This window comes from Cataglyphis hispanica, chromosome 11 (genome assembly GCF_021464435.1).
Source record: "Cataglyphis hispanica isolate Lineage 1 chromosome 11, ULB_Chis1_1.0, whole genome shotgun sequence".
In the NCBI taxonomy this organism is placed as follows: Eukaryota; Metazoa; Arthropoda; class Insecta; order Hymenoptera; family Formicidae; genus Cataglyphis; species Cataglyphis hispanica.
The window spans coordinates 1003069-1025665 of NC_065964.1; the positions used below are offsets into that span (position 1 = coordinate 1003069).

Sequence of the window (22597 nt, forward strand, 5' to 3'; positions counted from 1 at the left end):
ATATATATGTTATAAAATGAATGAAGCAGTAAATAAATTATTAAATATAATTTGTCAATAATTGTCGAGTAAATAAATGAATAATTGTCAATAATAATAAAGAATAAGTATAATTTAAACAACAATAAAAATATATATAAATATTAATACTTTTGTTTGTTAATTTTTTCATTTTTTATTCTTTATATGTATATATATATTTTATATATATTATATATATATATATATATATGTTTTCCTAGTTACATATTCATCTTATTTAAAATTTGTATTGATTTGTTATTATTTTCTTTATGTAAATATTTGATTTTTTATTATAATTTAATAAAATATATGCATATTAAGAATGCCATTTATTTTATTTTCTTTATTTATTTTATCTTTTTATTAATTTTATGCAAATTATACAAGAATGAGTGATATGTCAGTTTAATTTGCCGCTAAAAAATGGCCGCTGGAACAAAATTGTATGGTTGTTCAGAAATGTGCGTAATAGCACACCTTTGCGTTCTGTTTCACACATGAAACGCAATGCATTGCATGCGCGCATTGGCTCGTTGCCTTTTGTCTAAAGCGGGGAGCACACACTTTTGCATAAGCGCATAATCATAAACATAAAGAAATTGATTGGTCCACAAATGTATGCATAAGAAAATGAACCAATCAATTTCCTTATGTTTATTGTTATGCGCTTATGCAAAAGTGTGTGCTCCCCGCTTTACTGTGCATAGAAAAACGGAACAGATTCATGAGCGCTTGAACTGTTTGTAAACAGATGGTAAATGAGCGGGTTGATTGTATAATATTTTAAAACAATGTGAAATTTACAAAAGTGAGGAAATTCATTGGAGCATCTATGATTTCATTTGTTAAAATCTAGTAAATCTGTTCATTACTCTAATTTTCAATTTGTTTCAAGATATACAATCCACTCCGAGATATCGGTTGATGTGATATCTTCCGTTATTATTTGCAACCAAGTTGATATTGATGGATAAGATAATAATGATGAAATCACTTCAGTATCAGAGACGAAGACGGCACAATCATCTCTCTTTGTCTAGCGATCAGTGTACTATCACTATCGACAATATCGAAAAGTGGATGTAGCACAGACATGAACCAAAATTGAAAAATGGACGTAGCACGGAAATGAACCATTCGGCTGTTTTATTCTGTCTGAAAATGAACGTGGCTATGTAGTTCCAAGCGACCATAAAATGTACATAGAGGCGCTGCTGTACGGGACTAAGTGTTATCGTAGGAAAAACGCCGGGATGGCCGCTCTCGGACTTCTCTCTGCTGTTAATACATACTTTTCGAGGTCAATTTTTCGGTCAATATATAAGGGAGTTGGCAGTCTAGTATTATATAGAAATCTGTGGGATAAACTCTGAACTAGTGCAGCCAGCAGCCAGTTTAATCAGTTGAACTATAAAGAACAGACCTTTATATAGAGTTCAATATGCTCCTATCGACCCTTAATATTTACAGGGGAAAAGTCAGGCAAGACATGGGAATGGCGGCATGCAAGCTGTAAAGTTTGTGTTGCAATTTACGTTACAATTTAGTGCATGTCAAAAAACGAAAATGCTGAATGAGATGACATCGATCACATTAACGATGTGAAATTTGATTCGAAGATTGGAAAATATCCTTTCGCCGTCATATCGCGAGTATCCAAGTGAGTTAACGTTGCCTAATCGCGTTAATTTTCTCTTTTCTCGATCCTGTTGTAAAATAAAAATACTTTGAGTTTGGTATGGTTACCCTCTTTGGCTGATTTATACAATTTATACAATGAGTTGGTATTGGTTACTCAATTGAGAGATTTTTCATTTTTCTACAAAATTTGTTTTGTGTTATGTGTAACATTATTATAATTATTGAGCATTGTATATATAAAATAAATCTGTGTATCTCTCTCACAGCATATAATTTTGGAAATAGTAATATTTTTTTTTTTTAATTTGACTATCGCATGTGTGAATATGTAGTAAATGAGATTTTATTTAAATACAATTAGGTCTATAATATTTTTTTCGTTTCCTTATTGTGTATATTTGTTATATAGTTATATATTTTTATTATTTGCATATTAATATACAGTTTACAAAATGTATTGTTTTAAAAGGATGGTATATCAAAACATTCAAATATATTTTAATGATATTTGTAGGAAAAAATGTCAGGTGAATACAGTCGAAGTGTTTTAAAAATAGTTGTTGCCCAGATCTGTCAGATGATAGGGTGGCATTCCATTAATTCTACGCCGTTAGAATTTATGGTAGATCTTATGCAAGAGTATATGTTACGTATCTCAAAGCTGACACATCAATATGCAGAAGTTTGTGAGTAGTGATTATATCAATTTTGGCAATTATTGCTTTTTTTATTTCTTTATACAGTTTAGCAAATAAAAATAATAAACAAGATTTATATTTTAGATGATATTTTTTACATTCTTAAGATTTTGTTAATATTAAATATTTTAAATAAGTTATTCTTTTATATTTGTTATAGCTAGTAATTAATGTTTTAATTAATGTTTATATACAATATGTACATAGATATTTTGTATTTATGATATTTTTACTTTGCAGTGGGAAGGACAGAGCCAAATCTTGATGATTTAGGACTAACATTTCAGCATATGAATATTGATATACAAGAATTAGCCGAGTATGTTAAAAATGTAGATTCTGTTCCATGTTCTGTACAGATACCAAAATATCCAGTTCGGCGTGAAAATCATTTAAATTTTTTAAAACCGGGCAGTCGTGAAGTTGTCACTAGATCGGTGCATATACATGAACATTTACCAGCTATGTATCCAGATACCGAAGGTACGATGATAAATTATATATTCCATAATGTGCAATATTCTTCATAATAAAATAATTACTTTAATTTATATTTATATTTATATTGATAATATAATATATAATAAAATTACAGAGGAATATGTACCAGATAAGAATGAAAGTTTAATGAATGGTACGGCAGATCTGACATCTAGCAGTGCGACATCATCAAGCAATTCGAATAACACATCACCTCATAGAATGTCACCGCAAGTAGTTTTCAAACGACCCGGCGATCCGATATCTTTCGAAAGTTCCATACCGAAGCGGACAAAAATTTTGGAGGAAGGTAGACCATTACGTGAAATAAGCAGCGTTATGATGACCACTTCCGGTTTTTTATCACCTGCGCGAGAAGGAAAATTACCTGAGGCAAGAACGCCGCATCAAGTGCGATCGGATTCGCCACAACCGAGTTCTTATCCGATGGTACCACCTGAATTGAAATGCGAAAAGAAACCGAAGAAGATTGTAAAGAAAGGGCCAGAGAATCGTAAGCTCGACAAAGAAAACAAGAAGAAGAAAGGCGCGAAAGAATTATTTAAGCCGGATAAGATGGATGAAAGTAAGATAAAAAAATTGGTCGGGATGAAGGAATTGGCCAAATTAAAGCCATTAAAGCCAGGTGGTGGTAAAGCACAATCTACTATGCTACAAGAACTTACGGCCAGTAGACCGTCCACACCGAAAATTGCGTCACCAAAGTTAGCCGTTGGTAGTTCGAAACCATCGAAAGTTGCGCAGCCGAAACTAAAGAGCGAGAAGACGATAGATTTGATAGATGATTCTCCTACTGTTGAAAAGAAAGAGGATACCATTGATAAATTACCGTCGGAACCGGATAAACAGAAATTAAATATATTTAAGAAGATATCGAAACCGCGTGAAGAAAAAGATAAGGACAAAGAGATATCGGAACTGCATAAGTATAAAGATACTCTTGATTCGCGCGAGAACTCGCCAGAGTTAATAATAGATGTTGACAATATGGAAAAGCATATGCATCGTAACGATGTGGATGCGAAAGGAGGACGTGAAGAGAAAAGAACACCGCATACGCCGGATGTGCATGTGCAATCGGACGTTGATTTAGCAGATGTACAGAGTTCGGAGTCAGACGTTTATATATTCGACGATGCCGACATCTCACCGCCAGGTACGCCTAGCACGCCGAAAACTCCGGAATTGAATGTACCCACTGTACCAGAGCAAAAGCGAAAGAAGAAAGAGAAAAGTGGCAAAAAGAAAGAACCTAAATTGAAGAGTCCAAAACAATGTGTCAGCCCAAAGAAGGTAGGATATATCATCATTATGTACTTAAGTATTATACATGCGCGTATATACAATATCAAAAATTTACTTACTACAAACATGCATACTTATAGCTTCTTTAATTAACATGAAATCAATTTTGTCTCTAGCAATAATTTTTTCATTGTGTACCATACTTTTTTTCTCACACGCTTCGAAGTTTTACTGTATGCTGGTGATCGCTATTTTTCAGACAAAGCTTCTGAATGATGCAGCAGAATTGGACATACCAGATCGACCAAAAACACCGCAGGCACCTGAGCCACCGTTACACAGAGAGCCACCTACTCTTCCGCCTACACTTCCGTTCCCCTTTTTCCCTACGTTTCCTTCGGCACCTGGTTTAATACCTCATCCAATGTTCACGCGATTTCCACTACCGTTGGGACGAGGTGGACCAGGTCCTCATCCTGCAATGCCCAATTTACCACTACCACCGCGCTTTCTCAATCCATCTATAAAGCCTGAGGACTTTGCATTGCCAAAAATTAAGCCGGTAGAACGTGAAAAGTTACTAATTCCCTCACCAGTCGAGTTAACATCTTCATCGATTCAAGGCGAAAATGAAAAAGCAGACAAAGAGAAGGTGGATAATAAACTTACGAAAATGTTTAAGCCAAATAAAGAATTGTCTTTCATGAAAGTACCTGAAAAGGTACCGCCTGTAGGCGCTTCACCGCCTATAGTGTCTGCACCTGTCGCACCGATCACGCTTGCTACACCAGTATCAGTTGCGCAAATATTACCATCGAAAAATTCTAAAACTGAAAAAACAGACAAGAATGATATGGTAAATTCGGTACGAGAACACATTCGAGATACCCAAATGTTTTGGCTGTATTTTATCATAAAGATATTTTTGGAGAATTGATGTTTGCTAATTGAATTGATTATATGTGCATGATAATGTATTTTTCTTTACGCCTATCTGTCATACATTATAGTTTTATCCCAGCCAACACTAATTTGGTAGCTTTTGTGTGTTTAATTATTTTTATATTTATAGTATTTTTTATATACAATTTTCAGAAGTCTAAAGAACATAAAAAAGAAAAGAAAGATAAATTAAAGAAAAAGAAGGATAAAAAAGAGAAACACAAAGATAAAGGCGAAAAAGTGAAGGAAAAGAAGGAAAAGGTTGAGAAACGCGAGAAGCTAGAAAAACTTAAAGAAAAGAAGGAGAAGAAAGATAAAAAGAAGGAAAAGAATTTAAATAAAAAAAATATGGTACTTTGTTAGCTTTTGATAAGGATATAAAATAACAATGATAATGATATTAAATAGTAATAAGCAATTTATTATGTATGTATTACAGAAAGAGGATAAAAATCCAGAAGCTGTTCCAAAAATAACATTAAAATTAGGTACTGCTTCTCCTAGACCAACTACACCAGATAATACCCCTATGAAGAAAATGTAAGCCATTATTCATATTTTTGTTAACAATTTTATGTCAGAGAATTTCAATCTTTATTGTTAACTTTTATTATCTTTAAGCAAAATTCTCGTCTTGTAATATTAACATTTATTTAAATTTGTTGATACATTTGCTTATCTGCACATCATTTGCTTATTGGAAACAAAAACTTTTATATCATGAAATTTTTGTATTTTTTACAATTCAGCAAAATCCTGGTAAATTTTTTATAATATAGTTAGTTTTTTATAATATATATAGTTTTTCTGACATAAATACAACCATTGACTACTTGTTTGTTTTGTGCAGAACTATTAAACCACTTGTGAAGAAATCTGATGAAGAGGTCAAGCGGGAACCTAGTCCAGAATTAGCGAAAATATCGGCATTGGTAACACGACCGCCAAAGCAGAAGTCAACAAGTAAGAAAACAGAGGAGGGAATATTAGATGGAAGTCCTGCTCTTCCTACAGACTCTTTCTCTGCTAATCTTACTAGCGTGCCACTTGCATCAATTCCTCGAGCAAAGAAATCTAATTTCCAAAGTCTATCTCAAAGTGAGCCAATACCTTCATCTCAATTTGACAATCCTCCTAAAGTCCTGAAACCTCTAATATCGCCACAACAACCACCGTATTATTTTGTAAGTATCCATTTTGTTACATGATATTTACAATAATGGGAATCATTTAAATTTGCATCATGATACAAAAGATCTTAAAATGTTAACATTATAAATAGCAATTTATGACAAAGAAATGGTGAATAAGTTGAACAAATTATCTATGTAGGAAATAGTATATAAAGTTTTTGGAAGTTCGTGCAAATTCCTAATTTCAAAACACTATTCAGTCTTAAACGAAAATTCTTCTCTCCAACTACTTTAAAATCGCACAAAAAATTTATATAAATTTCCGAATTTAAGTAATATGATTATAATATGTTAGGAAAAAATATTTTTATAAATAAATCAATCAATAGAGAATACAGAGAAAGAGGGAGAAAGAGAGAGAGAGAAAGAAAGAAAGAGAGAGAGTGCGTGCGTGTGCGTGTGCGTGGGCGTGTGCGTGTATGTGTGTGCATGGCGTGTGTTTTATGTGTGTGTGTGCGTGCGTGGTATGTGAATGCGCGCGCGCGCGCGTGTGTGTGTGTGTATGGTGTGTATATATATAATAATACAGACAAATTTTAGTGTTGAAAAGAATAGATCAACATTAAATTTGTAGCAGCAAAATCTTACAAATCAATTCAAGTCATTATGACAAAGCAAATCAATTTAGGGGGAATTTGTTTTTAATTATATTACAATTAATTATATTACATTATATTTTCTTGATATTTTTTTCTATAATGAGGAACCCAACCCATCAACATTGTTTTAAATACAAACCTATCCAAAAATTCCTAATTATTTTATTTTATACTATCTATGCATTTAGAATCTGTGGTGACGGTATCATGTCTCCTTTTTTTCCTTCACGCTTTTGGTATATTGTTATGTTGTATAAATTATAAAAATGTAGTACACGTTCTCTTTTATAACTATATTTAGATTTACTGTGTATTTTACGTTGCAATCATTATTTTAATCAATTTCTTTAACGTTATTGCTCGTATTTCCATTTCTCTCTCTATATCAATCTTGAGTCTTAAATATTTCATCATTCTTACACAAATTGAATTTTAAATATTTGTCTTATTATTCCATTTTTACTTTTCTACCCTGTAAAATTTATAACATATAAAGAGCTTTTCAGAAAAGATCTTAAATAATTAATTTAAATAATATAAAGTTAGATATATACAAGATATTATTTATTTTACATACATATTTTATGATGCTGAATTTATTTTATACAAAAATATATACACTCATGTGCTCTTATATGCAGGTGACCCAAAATTTGGCTTAAAATGGTATAGCAGAAAAAATAAAAGTATTTACGATTTTTTATTACAAGTAGTAGTTTTTGGGATATAATAATTAAAACATTTTTTTGCTAAAACATTTATTTTTTGAGATATTTGACCGTTCCAGAACTTTTGGCGTTCACTATGTATATATGTGTGTATAGGAAGGGGCAAAAACCATTATATGTCCTTTTAATAGATTCTCCGATCAATTTGGGATCAATTTTTCCTTAGCGAAAATGTCGAGAAACGCTGTCATTTTTGCAAGTTACCCCAGAGAGGCTGTCATTTTTCCAATTACTCCAATGGTTTCCATCATATATCTTTATAAACAAATCTTAAGTAAAAATTATATTAAGGTAATTATTACTTGAAGGGTAATTATTAAGAAAGAATATGATATATCTCTTTTTAATCTCTTGAGTATACACAAAATTTGGTTTATGAAAATTTTAACATTTCGAGAAAACCTTTTTTATTTATAATTTTTGTTTATAATTCAAAAATTATTGATACTTTGATTTTTACTAAGAAAGAATTGTTGTAAATTGATCAGAAAACCAATATTAACAGAACATTTAGTGGTTGTTAGAATACATGAATTGTGTACAAAAGCTATATACTTTTAATAAAAAAACGATAGATTAAAAAGACCGATTTCTGCCTCAAAAATGTAATATAAATTATAAATGTAATTATATTACATTTTCCACATTATGTTTTATACATATATAATATGTATTATAAAAGTAATCTGTTTTTTTTAATTGCTGAATATAACGATAACATTTGTTTATTCATCTAAATTGATTAGAAAGTGATCAAAATATGTTTAAAAAAATATCAAAACAAATCTTTTTTGATGATATCAAATATGATTAGTAATCATTTTATTTCAATTATTTAATTATTTATATTATAATTTATTCTGATAATTATAATCTCTTTTTCGCTAAGAACATTTTAAAATTAAATATCTCAGGAATGCTAAATCTAACATAGCAATATGATGAATAAAAATTTTTAAATAATGGTCAGTTTTTTTACTGAAAACTTCTTTTTAGATTAGAAGATTAGATTATAATAAATAAATTTTTACAATTATAAGGATATCTTATAAAATAAAAAAATAGTGATCGTTCATATTATTCTTTTATATGGTTTCATTAAGAAAAAAATTTTATAAAGATTTTATTTTTGACATTTGATATCGATATTTATATCGGATAAATATTTTTAAATACTATATTTAACATCGAAAAATTCTCCTGAAAAAATTTCAATGATAATGAGTGAATTTAGAAATATGCTATATTACCTCTAATAATGAAAAATGTAATATAAAAAATAGAGAGAGAAAACATTTTATATGTTAAAAATTGGATTATTTTCAAACCGTTGAAACTCGGCAAAAAAATTATCGTAGACAAAAAATTAAAAAAGATAGTTTGAAAATTAAAGTTTCAACTTTAATGCGCTATTTGTAATTTGAATCTTTTTATCTTTCTTGTCATATGCTTTTAAAAAGAACACATTGTTTTGTTTATTTAAATTAGTAGTTAGTATCTTTGACAATATGCAGCATGATCAAAATATTTCTCTCGAGAAATTTAAATAAAATAAAATAAAATTTTAAATAAAATAAAATTCCATGAACTATAATCATTTTTTTTTTTAATCAAATTACACAATTTTGAAAGTAAACTTGTATTTTTTAGAAATTCTTTTTTAGAGCATACAACTGAAAAGATAAAACTATTTAAAAAAAAAGAACTATCGATATTATAGTCGATATAACTAACTCGATGTTGTAGTCGAAATTTTAAGCTTCAAAATCATAGACATTGAAATATAATAATATAATTCTATGTCTATGTTCAAAATGCTTTCTTAATTTTTTGTCTGCGATGATTTTTCGCCGAATATCGACATATTCAGTGATTAACAAAGATTATATATGTATAACTTCTGTTCTGCTTTTTAAGTAGAAATGGGCTCTTTTTATCCATTTTCTGCTTTAATCGATTGGTTATATTTTGGGATATTTTAAATGTATATAAATTTTTTCTGAATGGCACAGCAAATTTTTTGAGTTTGCTATTAATAGAATTGATTATATGCACATATGCAAATGTAAGCATTTCTTCATTTGCAAATAAACATTTCTCTTCTTTGCAAATATAAAGTTTTTCATTGAATAAGTAATATTGAATCAGATATGCATTTTAAGGATAAGAAAGCATTGGTCCTCGTCATGTTATCATATTTATTACATTAATATATTTTAAACTACATGATGCTCATACACAACATATAGTATATATATTATACTTGTCTCTTCTTATTATTACAAATTTAAACAGTTAATAAATGATAAAATAACAATCAATATTTTAATGAATTTAACAAATAAATATTTACTTGTACAAGAAGAATGCAGAGTTTTTAGAGATATTACTATAAATATATGTATATTGTGATATCATATATATCAAATATATCATTTTACCTCTAATATAAAGATAATGTATGTGTAACTAAATTGTTATCACATAAATTTTATGCCACTTATTTGATACATCAATAATATACATGTGTATGTGTGTGCGTGTGTGTGCGCGCGCGAGTGTATATATATATATATATATATATATATATATATATATATATATATATATATATATATATATATCGCACGCGCGCGTACACACACGCGCGCGCGCACACACACACACACACATCCACACAAGCTTCCACGTTTTTTTGCAGCATTAATAATATGTAATATAATAATTAATAATATGGTGTTAATGATATCTATAATTTAATAATTAATAACATATAATTTCTTCTTAATATATTTTTATATGCCACAAAAAGAAAATAATTTTTTTATAATATATCTGAGTTATGTTAATTAATAATATATGCCCAAGCTTTTCATTAATTTCTTTTCTCTATTTAGCAAGTTTGTAGTTGCATTAGTGCATATGTATTCTATACAAATGTTTATAAGATACAATTTTTTAAATTTATGTGCTATCTCTGAATTTGGTGTTTACCTATTAATTAGTAATATTAGAGCATGCATTTTTTATAAAGTAGATATGTAACTAATATCATTTTTAGGTGTTTTTTAATTCTAAATTTTATTATGAGAATTTGGTCAAGATATAACAATAAAAAATTTTTTACTCATTTATTTCTTTATTTAATAAAAAATATATATATATGTACGATTTACTGATAGATAGTTTACATTAATAAACGTATATTTATTTTAACAAAAACAGCAAAAAGTATAAAATTAGTTGCATGAGATTTGCACGTTATAAAAATATTTAGCATCAAAGATCCGTTAGGAATATAACTGACGGTTTTAACGGTACAGAGGTGAAAGCAGACCCAGTTACTAAAAAGGATGATGCTAAAGAAGACAAAGAAAATGGCAGGAACATGTTACCTACAACACCAGCCACTACTGTGGTGAGTACGCTTTATACCCCTTTCAAAGAATGTTGCAAGGCATTTTCTGTTCGCCGAAGCTATGAATAATTAGTTTTTATACTTTATAATACGCTTATGTTGTACTATGATGTATACATCATATAACATGAAGCAAAAAAAAATATATGTATAAATATTGAAATATCTCGTCTCGTTAATTATTTTGAATAGGATTTACATAAAAAGCTAGAATATGATTTAAAGAATATATGCGTATCAAATATTAAAAAAGAAGAGACAAGTTCATCTCTGACACATGCCATTGTAAATCATTTCATCAAAATACATTAGTCCCATATATTATTTAAGACTCAAGAAATTTTGAAATAATGCGAAAACGTATTTTCAAATACTACATAACATCTCATTGTTATATTGAAAATATTTCTTTTTGATGGATAAAATTATTCATGGATAGTTTGACAAAATATATGAAGTCTATTGACTACATTTCTCCGCAAAATCAAAACCAATATATTATTAAGAAACTATCAAAAAAATTAAGAAATTATTAAAAAAAAAGAAAGAAATATTTGAATAATCGACCTAATGGCGATTGAAATACTTGAACAATTTTTTACTCTCAAATCTCTAGAATAAATTCATCAAGATGGGTTGGGTTAGCCAAAAATATCTCCAAGTTCTGTTCTGTTTATCTTGAGATGAGTGTTACAGGATCGAGGAGGTCGTCAAGTATGGATATGTCCCGCATGCGGCAATCAGGATGATGGCTCACCAATGATTGGCTGCGATGATTGTGATGCATGGTATCATTGGTAAATAACTCGTTATAAATATGTATATAATTATATGATACAGTTATGTATGTATATATTTCAATATGAGATAAAACCATTAAGTTTGTATATTTAATATATATGCAATAAATTAATAATATTTTCTATATTGTAGGGTGTGTGTTGGTATGCAAGTTCCACCAGCTGACGATGAAGATTGGTACTGTCGATTTTGTATAGCGAAAAAGCAGGAACTTCTCCATGATAAAAAGAAGAAAAAGCGAAAAAAAAAAGTTAAAGTAACGGCCTAGTATAAGCCAACCGGGTCTAACTGTGTGAGACCCGGTGTTACTATACCATTCACTACCAAAGTTAAAACAAAAGATAACAAAATTGGCATTAAAAACATAAAAATGAAAAAGATGTCCAAGAATGATGTTAAGATACAAATGAAGGGAAAATCGATCATGACTAAAGGAAAAACTACAAAGAACATAGTGAAAGTAAAGGCTGTAAAAAAGAAATAAAAACAATTGTTATATTATGCAGGGCAACTTAAATAGTGAAAATGTTCTAAAATAATTTTCTAAACTATAGAACAAATGTAAATAATTCTATTCTATGCTATAATCAGTCATGCTATAATTGTCTGTAACCTTGTACTGCATTAACCATGGTATTTCAAAAATGGAAGAGTCAATCGCTCGAAAGGTGATCAGGAGGCTCGAAGGAAACAAGAAAAAAACAAGAAAAAAAGTTGATATACGTATAGATCTGGAAACGCTTTGTTTTCGAGTTATTATCATTTTTAAGTTGAAATTTTAAATTGCTTTGCTTTCGAATTTGTCAAAATTGAAAGAAGAGATGGTTTTTATGAGCTTTATAACATAATTAAAGTCAAATAAAAATTGCGGGCTGCTTTCACACTATCCAGGATAAAAAAAAAGAAGGAAAAGATAATAAAAAAATACAAATAAAATAAAAATAAATAAATAAATAGAAAAAAAAATAAAATAAAATAAACAAATAAATACAAAACCATTTCTTTATTAAATTTTGACAAAAAAATTCAAAAGCAAAGCTATTCGAAATTTCAACATAAAAATGGTAACTCGAAAACAACGCAGAGCTGATCGAGCACGCTTTCTGAACTATTTCCGATCTCCATCTTTGAAACACTCTGTATATATTTTTGTGTTCGTATTATATTCATTAAAAAATAAGCTATTAACACATACAAACATCATTAATAGAGTATATTCTACAGGTTTTGTAAAGATCTTCAGTTTTCTATTTTGTATACATGTTTATACATGTTTATTTGGTCACACATAATATGTGATTTATTACACAGCGTGATAAATTTGTAGTATATTTTCTTAGCTCTATTCAAATCACATTTCCCGATCCTATCACTGCTTTTAGATTTAACATAGAAAATATTTAAAAAAGAAATGCAAAATTATATCTATTTTTAATGCATATATGTTATGTAAATATATTATGTGTTAAAACCATATTAGCATCATGAGTAACAAAAATATATATTTTTTTTTTTTTTGTTAATGTAAATATATGATTACTGATAAGAGGTATACAACAGTTTGCAAATAAAATAAGCGATGAAACATTTTGATAGACTTTATTGTAATGCTGATTTTATTTTTAATTTATACATTAATATAATTATAGTAATTATACTCATAGCACTATAATTATAATGTGTGTGTGTGTGTGTATGTAGGTGTTTATTATTATAATTTTAGCAATTATACTCTAATTATATATACTATAACTGTGTTGCATGTATAAGATGTCAAATATTAATTCTGACAAGGGATCACAAAGTTTTATATTTAGTTTCGAAGGATATATATTTGTGACAAGTGCTAACTGAGTGCTAAATTCAATAATATATAATATTGTTGTCCCAAATAAGATATGCGAAAAATCGATGATCGCATTTTGGGTTAAATATGAATCTATAGAAAAATATATAGGAAATTGGTATAAATAGAGCACGTATATACATAATCAGAATAGTCGGCTCGATATGGACATAGGAAGAGTATGACAAAATAAAATAAATTATATTGGAAGGTTTAACACATTGACTGGACCATTACTAAACTAGACAAAGATGAATATAAATAGTGAATAAAGTATATTACTCTTGGAATGCACTTCTAGCAAAAAAAAAAAAAAAATACGCGCACTACAAAATTTAAAATAAAAAAAAAATCGATATCCAGTGTAAAATCGTAATTTATATTTTTCATATTTCGCTCAAATCGCTTTAATCTTTAATATTTGGCACATTTGAAATGGCAATATTATATATAGTTAAACTTATCTCAATTAGCACTTCTAAAAAATAATACACTTTTCGAAAATAGATATAACACTTTATCTCTCGTGAGATGTGTTCATAATATTTGAATAGTACAATTGATGAGAGATACATTGGATAATAAACAAAATTATTAATGAAATCAATAACAATAAGGCCAACGCCTCCATCAATTACAATCTAATATAATTTTTCTAAATTTATTTATTAATTTTTTTTTGTTTAATCAATTGGAATCATAAATATCTATATCAATTATAATTGATCTAATTATAACAGATTATAAATATTTATAATTACAATTTGTTACATAAAATTTGTATTTGAATATCTTGTATTTGAATATATGATAGAAATTTATCCAATTATATATTTTTTCCTACAAAACAAACTGTAAACATATATTAAAATAGAAGCTTATTGTAAACAGATCAATATTATGAATTGTACATATATTAATAAATAAGATATTTATAGAATGTATATGAAACGCAAAATTGCATCAATATATAATTGATGCAATATTTATTAATGTAATCTTCTTATACTTGTAAAGTTTGAGATACAATAGATACAAATGTGTAAAAAAATTTTAAGGATTTAAATAAATTATCATTATTTACATAAGTAAGGCATTTATTTGCTTTATTACATGATAATATATATGTTATAAATACAAAAATATAATATTGTAAATTCCAGATTAGAAACACATTTAAAAATTGAAATATATTATTCCCAATATTTCATGTATATACATATAATTTAATTTTTACTTATAGCATATATATTAGAGCTTATAACTCTAATTATAAGCATATAATATATAAATCACATTTTTTCTTTTTTTTTTATAAAATTTATGCATATATATATATATATATATATATATATATATATATATATATATATATAAAGTTTAAAAAGATATATTTATTATATTTGAGTGTGTCTTGATATAATTCATAATATTATCTTATATTCAATCTAATTAGCCATGCAAAAGACAATACAATACATAAATGTATAATATATAATTAAATAATTAGCCAATAATAATTTATTGATAACATACATGCTCTAGATGGTATTTGCATGATAATATATTAATACATATCTATTTTATTTTTTGTAGATGAAGCATTAAGTCCACCAGTATCACCAGATTCAAGTTGTTTTAAGAGTCGGAATAATGCAGCAGCTTCTCTGATTCGACTAAATTCGATACAAAACGCTTGGACTTCAATAAACAGTTCCTGTACATTTATGATTTTGTTCCTTATCAATGATTGTAAAAACACACAAACGAGTCGTACCAACCGGCTTTGCATATAACGATCCTTAATAGTTTCGCAAGTGGATATACAATTGCTGACATACAAATGTACAAATTCCGTTGGTAAATCCACAGTAGTAGTTAATCTGTTTACAACTTCCATAGAATGAAGGGACATTTCCATGTTTACTAAAACGCTGAAATATTCGGTGATTTGGCTAGATTGCATCAACTTTAATAAAACTTCAATTGCAATTAGAGGATTATTCTCAACTAAATCTGGTAATTTACAAGGTGTAAGTCCAATATGATAAACGAGCTTTGGGTCGTTTTCCAATTCATTGACCAGATGCTGCTGTTGCGGCAGTGTTAGTACACCTTTGAAAGCCTTGCCCATTAGTTTGCGAGCTTCTGCACCAGCGCAGTTCGACACACACATGCTAGTATCATACTCAATTGTAAATTGCGTCGGTTCCGTGACATTGAACCAAGCTATTTCATTGATGGAATGATAAAGAGGTGGCACTAGCCTCAGAAATTCAGGACGATAGCTTTGTCTGCATAAAGGTGGATCACCAACAATAAGGCTTTCCGTTATGTTTCTTACAGTCGTTTCATCATATTCTGTCTCTTTAGAATGATCTATATCAGGTAGAATAATAGGATTTCCACATTTACTAACAGAAGGTAATTCGGATTGATGTTCCGCTAATTGCAATTGTAAGTTAGTTAAATCGATAGATGGCACAGAGACAAAAGAGAATTCGTCTACAATCTGCCGCGGCGTTTTCTTCATAATGTCCTTATGATTGTATCTCAGTAAATTGACCAACAAATTCTTCTCGCAATGAGACAAAAGTGGTATATGACCTGTGTGATTGGGTAATTTTGAGTTTCCATCATTAGTATTTTCTTGCTTTAGAACCTGCACGAATACACTGGCGAAAGGCGTGGAAGCTAGTGGTTCTCCTTTATATAGATCGAACAGCAGTGTTAACGCTATGATACGTTGAACATGCTTTGGTAGCAAATCAATGTGCTGTAACTGTAGCAGTAATACTGTTCCCACCTTAAAGCGATCTTCCTTAGAGAAACTTTGATGCAATTGATTGCAGAGACTTTCTAAGCTGGTGTCCAGATTTTCCTCATCGAGAAGATCCAGCAACTTTATCAAAGTTTTCGGAGCAAGCATCTTTGTTATGCGATGAATTGAACATTTACGATAATCGACAACTCGCTATTTGACTTACTATTTGACAAGATCCTTTATATTTATCTCTTTATATTTATTTCGTAATGTCATATACATGAAAAAGATAGTGTGATTGTTGTTTTTTTTATGGGTGAATATCTCAGATATTTACGGATAAAAAGTTTGCACAAGCGAATATCATTCAAGTTCGTAATATATATATGTATATGAAAACGTTTTTATATATACATATTTTTATTCACTAATGTGAACTCACATAATATATATGCATTGATGCTCTTATTTATTCATTTTCTTCTATATTCTTTCAAAATTCTGTCGTTATAAATGAAGCATTACCACAATGTATATTATTAAATTATTGGCTGCGTTCCGATATTCACTGCATAGTTTACGTCACGTTCACTATATAGATGTGTTCCTAGTTCCCATGCATTCCGTTTCACGCATTGAGCTGAAAATCTATAGTTCACGTGACATATATTATAGATTTCCAAACGATCTATGCGCTCTATGCATGAAAAGGAAGCAACCTAAAGGCCGTATTACACTACGGATTGCAAACTCTGTTGCAATTGAGTTACGGTTGATGATTGTGGATTGACCAATCAGAGCAAAATAAATTGTCGGTTAATTGGTCAATTTACAACTGTCAACCGTAAAGGCCGTATTACACTATAGGTTGCGGGCTCTGTTGAAATTGAAGTTACGGTTGATGATTGTGGGTTGACTAATCAGAGCAAAATCAGCACATTGATTTGCTACCAAAGCATGTTCAACGTATCATAGCGTTAACACTGCTGTTCGATCTGTATAAAAGAGAACCAGTAGCTTCCACGCCTTTCGCCAGTGTATTCGTGCAAGTTCTAAAGCAAGAAAATACTAATGATGGAAACTAAAAATTACTCAATCACACAGGTCATATACCACTTTTGTCTCATTGAGAGAAGAATTTGTTGCCGACTGATTGGTCAATTTGCAACTGTCAACCATAACTCCAACTATAACCGAGCCAGCAACCTGTAGTGTAATACGGCCTTAACTCCAATCGTAACCGAGCCAGCAACCTGTAGTATAATAAGGCCTTTAGGGCCAAGCACAGAATTTTTCATAGCGCATAACCATAAGCATAAGGAAATAGATTGGCCCATAAGCATATGCATAAGGAAATTGATTGATCAATTTCCTTATGCTTATGATTATAATTATGCGCTTATGCAAAAGTGTGTGCTCGGGACCTAAATTTTTAGTACAAGAGGCCTAGTACGATTTTTGAAACGAAGTGAAAAATACAAAAGTGAGGAAATTCACTAAAATATTTACAATTTTATTTGTTGAAATCTAGTAAATCTGTTCACTTTTGTAATTTTCTCCTCATTTCAGGGCCAATTTTACCACCTTCGGTTAAGTTAACCAACGGTTAAAATCAGCAACAGAAAATAGAGGTGAAGGAAAACCAAGTATTCTTATCATTTCAGTTCCCACCTTGCCGTCGGTTAATCTAACCGAAAGTAGTGAAATTGGCCCTCAAGAACCGTAATAGTTTCCGAGAACTGTAATAGCTCCTAAGAATCATAATAGCTTCCCTAGAGTCCCTTAAGATAACTTTAGGGACTCTAAATAGAACGATGTTGAAGCGCTGCGCAACAATAATACAGTCTATGCGGTTGATGCGTAACTCGGAACGGACCCATATATGAAATACACCTCTGTATACTTAGCAGACAAATTTAATATTTCTCATTTTTTATTATTGCAATTGTTTGGGAAACGTTTTGTCAAATTTAGGAATATATTCTCATAGTTTAGGAAATAATAATTTATTTATAATAAATGAAAATTAATTGAGCGTATAGTCAGCAGACATAATTTTAAAAAAATTTTTTTTTTATTTTAATCAATGTGAAATCATTTATAATAGTTTATGTTATAATAATTAATTTTCTATCAGATAATAATCCGGAACTGAATACATAAGGTCAAATATGGGAGCGGCGCACTTGGACACAGTACAATTGGACACGGTGCAAATGGACACGTTACAAATGGACACGAGATTTTGCACACGGTTCAATTGGACACAGTAATTTTGGACACAGCATAAGAAGGTACGCATCGTTTACTTGGACTCCGCTCATTTGGACACTATTTATTTGCCCACCGTTTTTTTGGACACAGAAAGACGCGCACTATTCATTTAGATACTGTTCATTTGTTCACCGTTCGTTTGCACACCGTTATTTATCCACCGTTCGTTTGGACACCGTTCATTTGCTCACGGTTCGTTTGGACACCGTTCATTTGCCCACCGTTCATTTGGACACTGTTTACTTGCCTACCGTTCGTTTGGACACTGTTCATTTGCCCACCGTTCATTTGAACACCGTTTATTTGACACACACAATGTAGCATGTAAGCACTTTGTAAGTTGTTATGGGATTCACCTTGCTTACCGGCGGTGTGGGTGCGAGAGGGAAGCCGAAGGCATCCCTTGCACCACACCCCTTGTGTGTGTGTGTGTGTATGGGTGTGCGTGCGTGCGTGCGTGCGTGCGTGCGTGTGTTGTGTGTGTGTATTTGTGTGCGCGTACATACGAACGATGTCCAAACGAAAGGTGAGCAAATAAACGGTGTCCAAACAAACGGTGGGCAAATGAACGGTGTCCAAATGAACGGTGCGCGTCTTTCTGTGTCCAAATGAACGGTGTCCAAATAAACGGTGTCCAAATGAACGGTGTCCAAATGAACGGTGTCCAAGTGAGCGGTGTCTAAGTAAACAATGCGTATTTTCTTAAGTGTTCAAAAACTACTGTATCCAAAATTACTGTGTCCAATTGAACCGTGTGCAAAATCTCGTGTCCATTTGAGACGTGTCCATTTGCATAATGTCCAATTGTACTGTATCTAAGTGAAGGCCACTCATCAAATATACTAAATGGACGGGATCTGATATAGTCCACATTACTAATTGGCCAGTTGTTGTACTAAGACTCTGATTGGTCAATTGTACTAGATTGGTCCATTTTCTTAATGCATACTTATATGGACTAATCAATTTTCTTGCATATTTATCTGCACTTATTTTATCTAAATATAACTTTTACGGTTATATTTTTTTTACGGAATATTTACGGTTACGACTAAAAATTTTTCATGTGGCAGATGTGGTCTACAATAAAGTCGTAATTCGTACAAAATTCAGCAATCGGAGATTACGTTTACACGTCACCCTTAAGACCAATTTCACCACCTTCGGTTAGATTAACCGACGGCAGGGTGACAACTGAAATGATAAGAATGCTTGGTTTTCATTCATCTCTATTTTCTGTTGCCACCCTGCTGATTTTAACCGTCGGTTAACTTAACCGAAGGTGGTGAACTTGGCCCTTAACCGGGTTTAATAATTTAGGCCCAGTTCCACAACTTACTTTAACCGGGGTTTAACTCATTGAACTTGGTTTAAAAGAAATGTTGCGTTCCACACTGCATCAAACTTCGATTAAAATCGATTTCCTACGGTTAAAGTTAAACGCTGAATTTTGGGCGTTTAAAGAATATAAACTAAGTTTAATACTACAATGGCACTGATTTCAGCGTGAAAATTTATTCTATAATTTTTAAGTGTTTCAAAATAATAAAATAAAATAATTGGTGGAAAATAATTGGTGAGAATTAGCAATGGCTTTAGAATATGTGTTATCTTCTGAAGACGAAAATTTTATAGAAATAAAAAATCGACGCCCAAAAAAAATAAGAAGACGACCATCATATTTTGAAGAATTTGATAATATTGATTTTCGTGTGCGATTTCGTTTATCCAAGAAATCTGTTACTATAGTATTAACAGAAATTGAACAGGAAATTTCTCATAAAACAGAACAGTAAGTAGAAAATTAATTTAAAACATAATTAGATTTTTACTTTGACAGATACATGTTGTTACAACAAAACAGAATAACAATAATACATAGAAGTCAAATATTTAATTCAATCAAATCAATAATATAAAATAATTGATATTATTAACAAATTTATGTTGATAATTTTCAAGTATACACTATTTAGTTCAATATCCTTTACATTCTGACCACAAATAAATAAACAAGAGATAAAATGATTAATATAAATTATAGTAAAACTGCTTTTTGTTTACTAGAAACCATGCCATATCTCCAATGAACCAACTCCTTCTAACATTGAGATTCTATGCAACTGGGAATCATTTACTATCAGTAGCAGATTTTTCAGGAGTGAGCAAAACAAGTTCTCACAGAATTATTCATCGAGTGACTAATGCTATTGCTCGTCTTCGACCAAGATACATAAAGTTTCCTATGCTTGCTGAAGAAATAAAGAGAGAACAAATCAAGTTTTTCGATATTGCACGATTCCCAAGAGTAATAGGTTGCATAGATTATACTCACATAAAAATACAATCATTTGGTGAGTAATATCCAATATTTTATAAAATATGCATTTATATTAAAAATATTAGTGCATATTTTTGTGTAAGAACAGACACAAACACACATAAATTTTTAAATTACATTCTGAAGAAAAAATTTTAAAAAATAGTTTAAATTAAAATTATTTTGTTTTTTAATGAATTTAAAAACAAACTTTTTATTTTTACTTTATGTATAATTTTTTATTTAATTAATCACTGAAATATGTGTTTTTCCATCAAAGGTATACTTTATATGGTGTTTATCTTGTTTTATAAAGAATAATATATGCTTTTATAGAAAATACATTCTACATTCCTAGAATTGTTCATTTGTTATTCATTATTTTTTATAATAGATTGATTTATTTTTTACCTTGATCCTTGTTGCATAAAATTTCCATTCTTAATTACAAATATTAACTGATATTATTTATTTATTTCAGGTGGAAACGACGCCGAATATTTCAGAAATAGAAAAGGATACTTTTCTATAAATGTTCAAGCAATTTGTAATGCTAATTTAGAGATAACAGATATTGTGGCCCGTTGGCAAGGATCAGTGCATGATGCTACAATATTTAACAATTCCAGAATACGATCCTTATTCGAAGGTGGAATGTTTGAAAATTCTTTACTTTTAGGTGATGGTGGTTATTCTGTTCGTCCATATTTTATGACTCCTTTACAAAATCCACGCACTCGGGCAGAACAGTTATATAATGAATCGCATATACGAACACGCAATACTATTGAGCGTGTATTCGGAATATGGAAGAGGAGATTTCCTATTTTAGCACTTGGATCTCGATTTCAAAAAGTGGATAAAGTATTACCTATTATCGTTGCAACTGCTGTGTTGCATAATATTGCTCGACGTGCTGGAGATCCATTACCAGCAGATGATCCTACATTACAATTGCCTGCTCCATGGGAAGATATTTTACAAAATGGAAGTATACCTTGTCGAAATGATAGGCTCAATAATAATAACATGTGGCATGTATTAATCAACGATTATTTCCAAAGGTAAGAGAAAGATTATCGTAAGTTACGTATTTATAAATAGTATATTTGTATGGTATAACTATTCAATATTTTATTATTAAATGCGACAAAATATATCAAATTATAATAATAATAAATAAATAATATTGACAATACAAATGCTTCGTAAAAATAATATATGCCATTTATCATTATTATTAATATATTCTTTAAAAAATTGAAATAAAGTTGATTTTAAATTTTATTCTATGTAACTTTTTTAAGACTATAAAAATGATAAATTATCAGTTTTTTTAAATTATTACTTTATTATTAATTTACCTAAAAAATAATTTAAAAATTTATTATTATTTTAACATATTGAATTTTTTCAGTTTATTATAGAGTAATCAGTTTTGGTGTTAAAAACAAATATAGCCTTTACACAAATTTGACGAGAATAGGTCATTTTTATAAAAACGGATCATGACTTTATTAAATGTCACAAAACATCCACTGACATTAGATATAAGAAATGTTACATTTTGAATGATCCAATTATAAAATATATAGGCTATTGC

At 29.7% G+C, this 22597-nt stretch overlaps 3 protein-coding genes across 9 annotated transcripts; 2 read left to right on the top strand and 1 right to left on the bottom strand.

Annotated features, from left to right (window-relative positions):
* The first annotated feature begins 1191 nt into the window (after nucleotides 1-1191).
* Nucleotides 1192-13970, top strand: LOC126852975 (transcription initiation factor TFIID subunit 3-like). 7 transcript variants are annotated; one of them, XM_050598305.1, is made up of 11 exons: nucleotides 1192-1684; nucleotides 2180-2351; nucleotides 2604-2846; nucleotides 2959-4157; nucleotides 4369-4974; nucleotides 5205-5402; nucleotides 5491-5591; nucleotides 5902-6149; nucleotides 10895-10989; nucleotides 11673-11786; nucleotides 11923-12068. In XM_050598305.1, exons 2-10 carry the CDS (start codon nucleotides 2186-2188, stop codon nucleotides 11736-11738), a joined length of 2922 nt encoding a protein of 973 aa, XP_050454262.1. In that variant the 5' UTR covers nucleotides 1192-1684; nucleotides 2180-2185; the 3' UTR covers nucleotides 11739-11786; nucleotides 11923-12068. The 7 variants fall into 7 exon arrangements, with proteins under 7 accessions (XP_050454262.1, XP_050454257.1, XP_050454264.1 ...); XM_050598300.1 differs by having other exon boundaries at nucleotides 1194-1684; nucleotides 11686-11786; nucleotides 11923-13970; XM_050598307.1 differs by having other exon boundaries at nucleotides 1194-1684; nucleotides 5902-6014.
* Nucleotides 13971-15043: 1073 nt separating this feature from the next.
* Nucleotides 15044-17122, bottom strand: LOC126852996 (CCR4-NOT transcription complex subunit 11). Its single transcript, XM_050598358.1, has one exon. The coding sequence runs from the start codon at nucleotides 16563-16565 to the stop codon at nucleotides 15204-15206; it is 1362 nt and encodes a 453-aa protein (XP_050454315.1). The 5' UTR covers nucleotides 16566-17122; the 3' UTR covers nucleotides 15044-15203.
* Nucleotides 17123-17831: 709 nt separating this feature from the next.
* LOC126852911 (putative nuclease HARBI1) lies at nucleotides 17832-22549 on the top strand (the record flags this gene model as incomplete). Its single annotated transcript, XM_050598195.1, has 5 exons — nucleotides 17832-17883; nucleotides 20310-20466; nucleotides 20742-21028; nucleotides 21476-22058; nucleotides 22412-22549. Coding segments are annotated over 5 exons (1089 nt in total), but the record flags the coding sequence as incomplete, so codon positions are not given.
* Nucleotides 22550-22597: the final 48 nt, after the last annotated feature.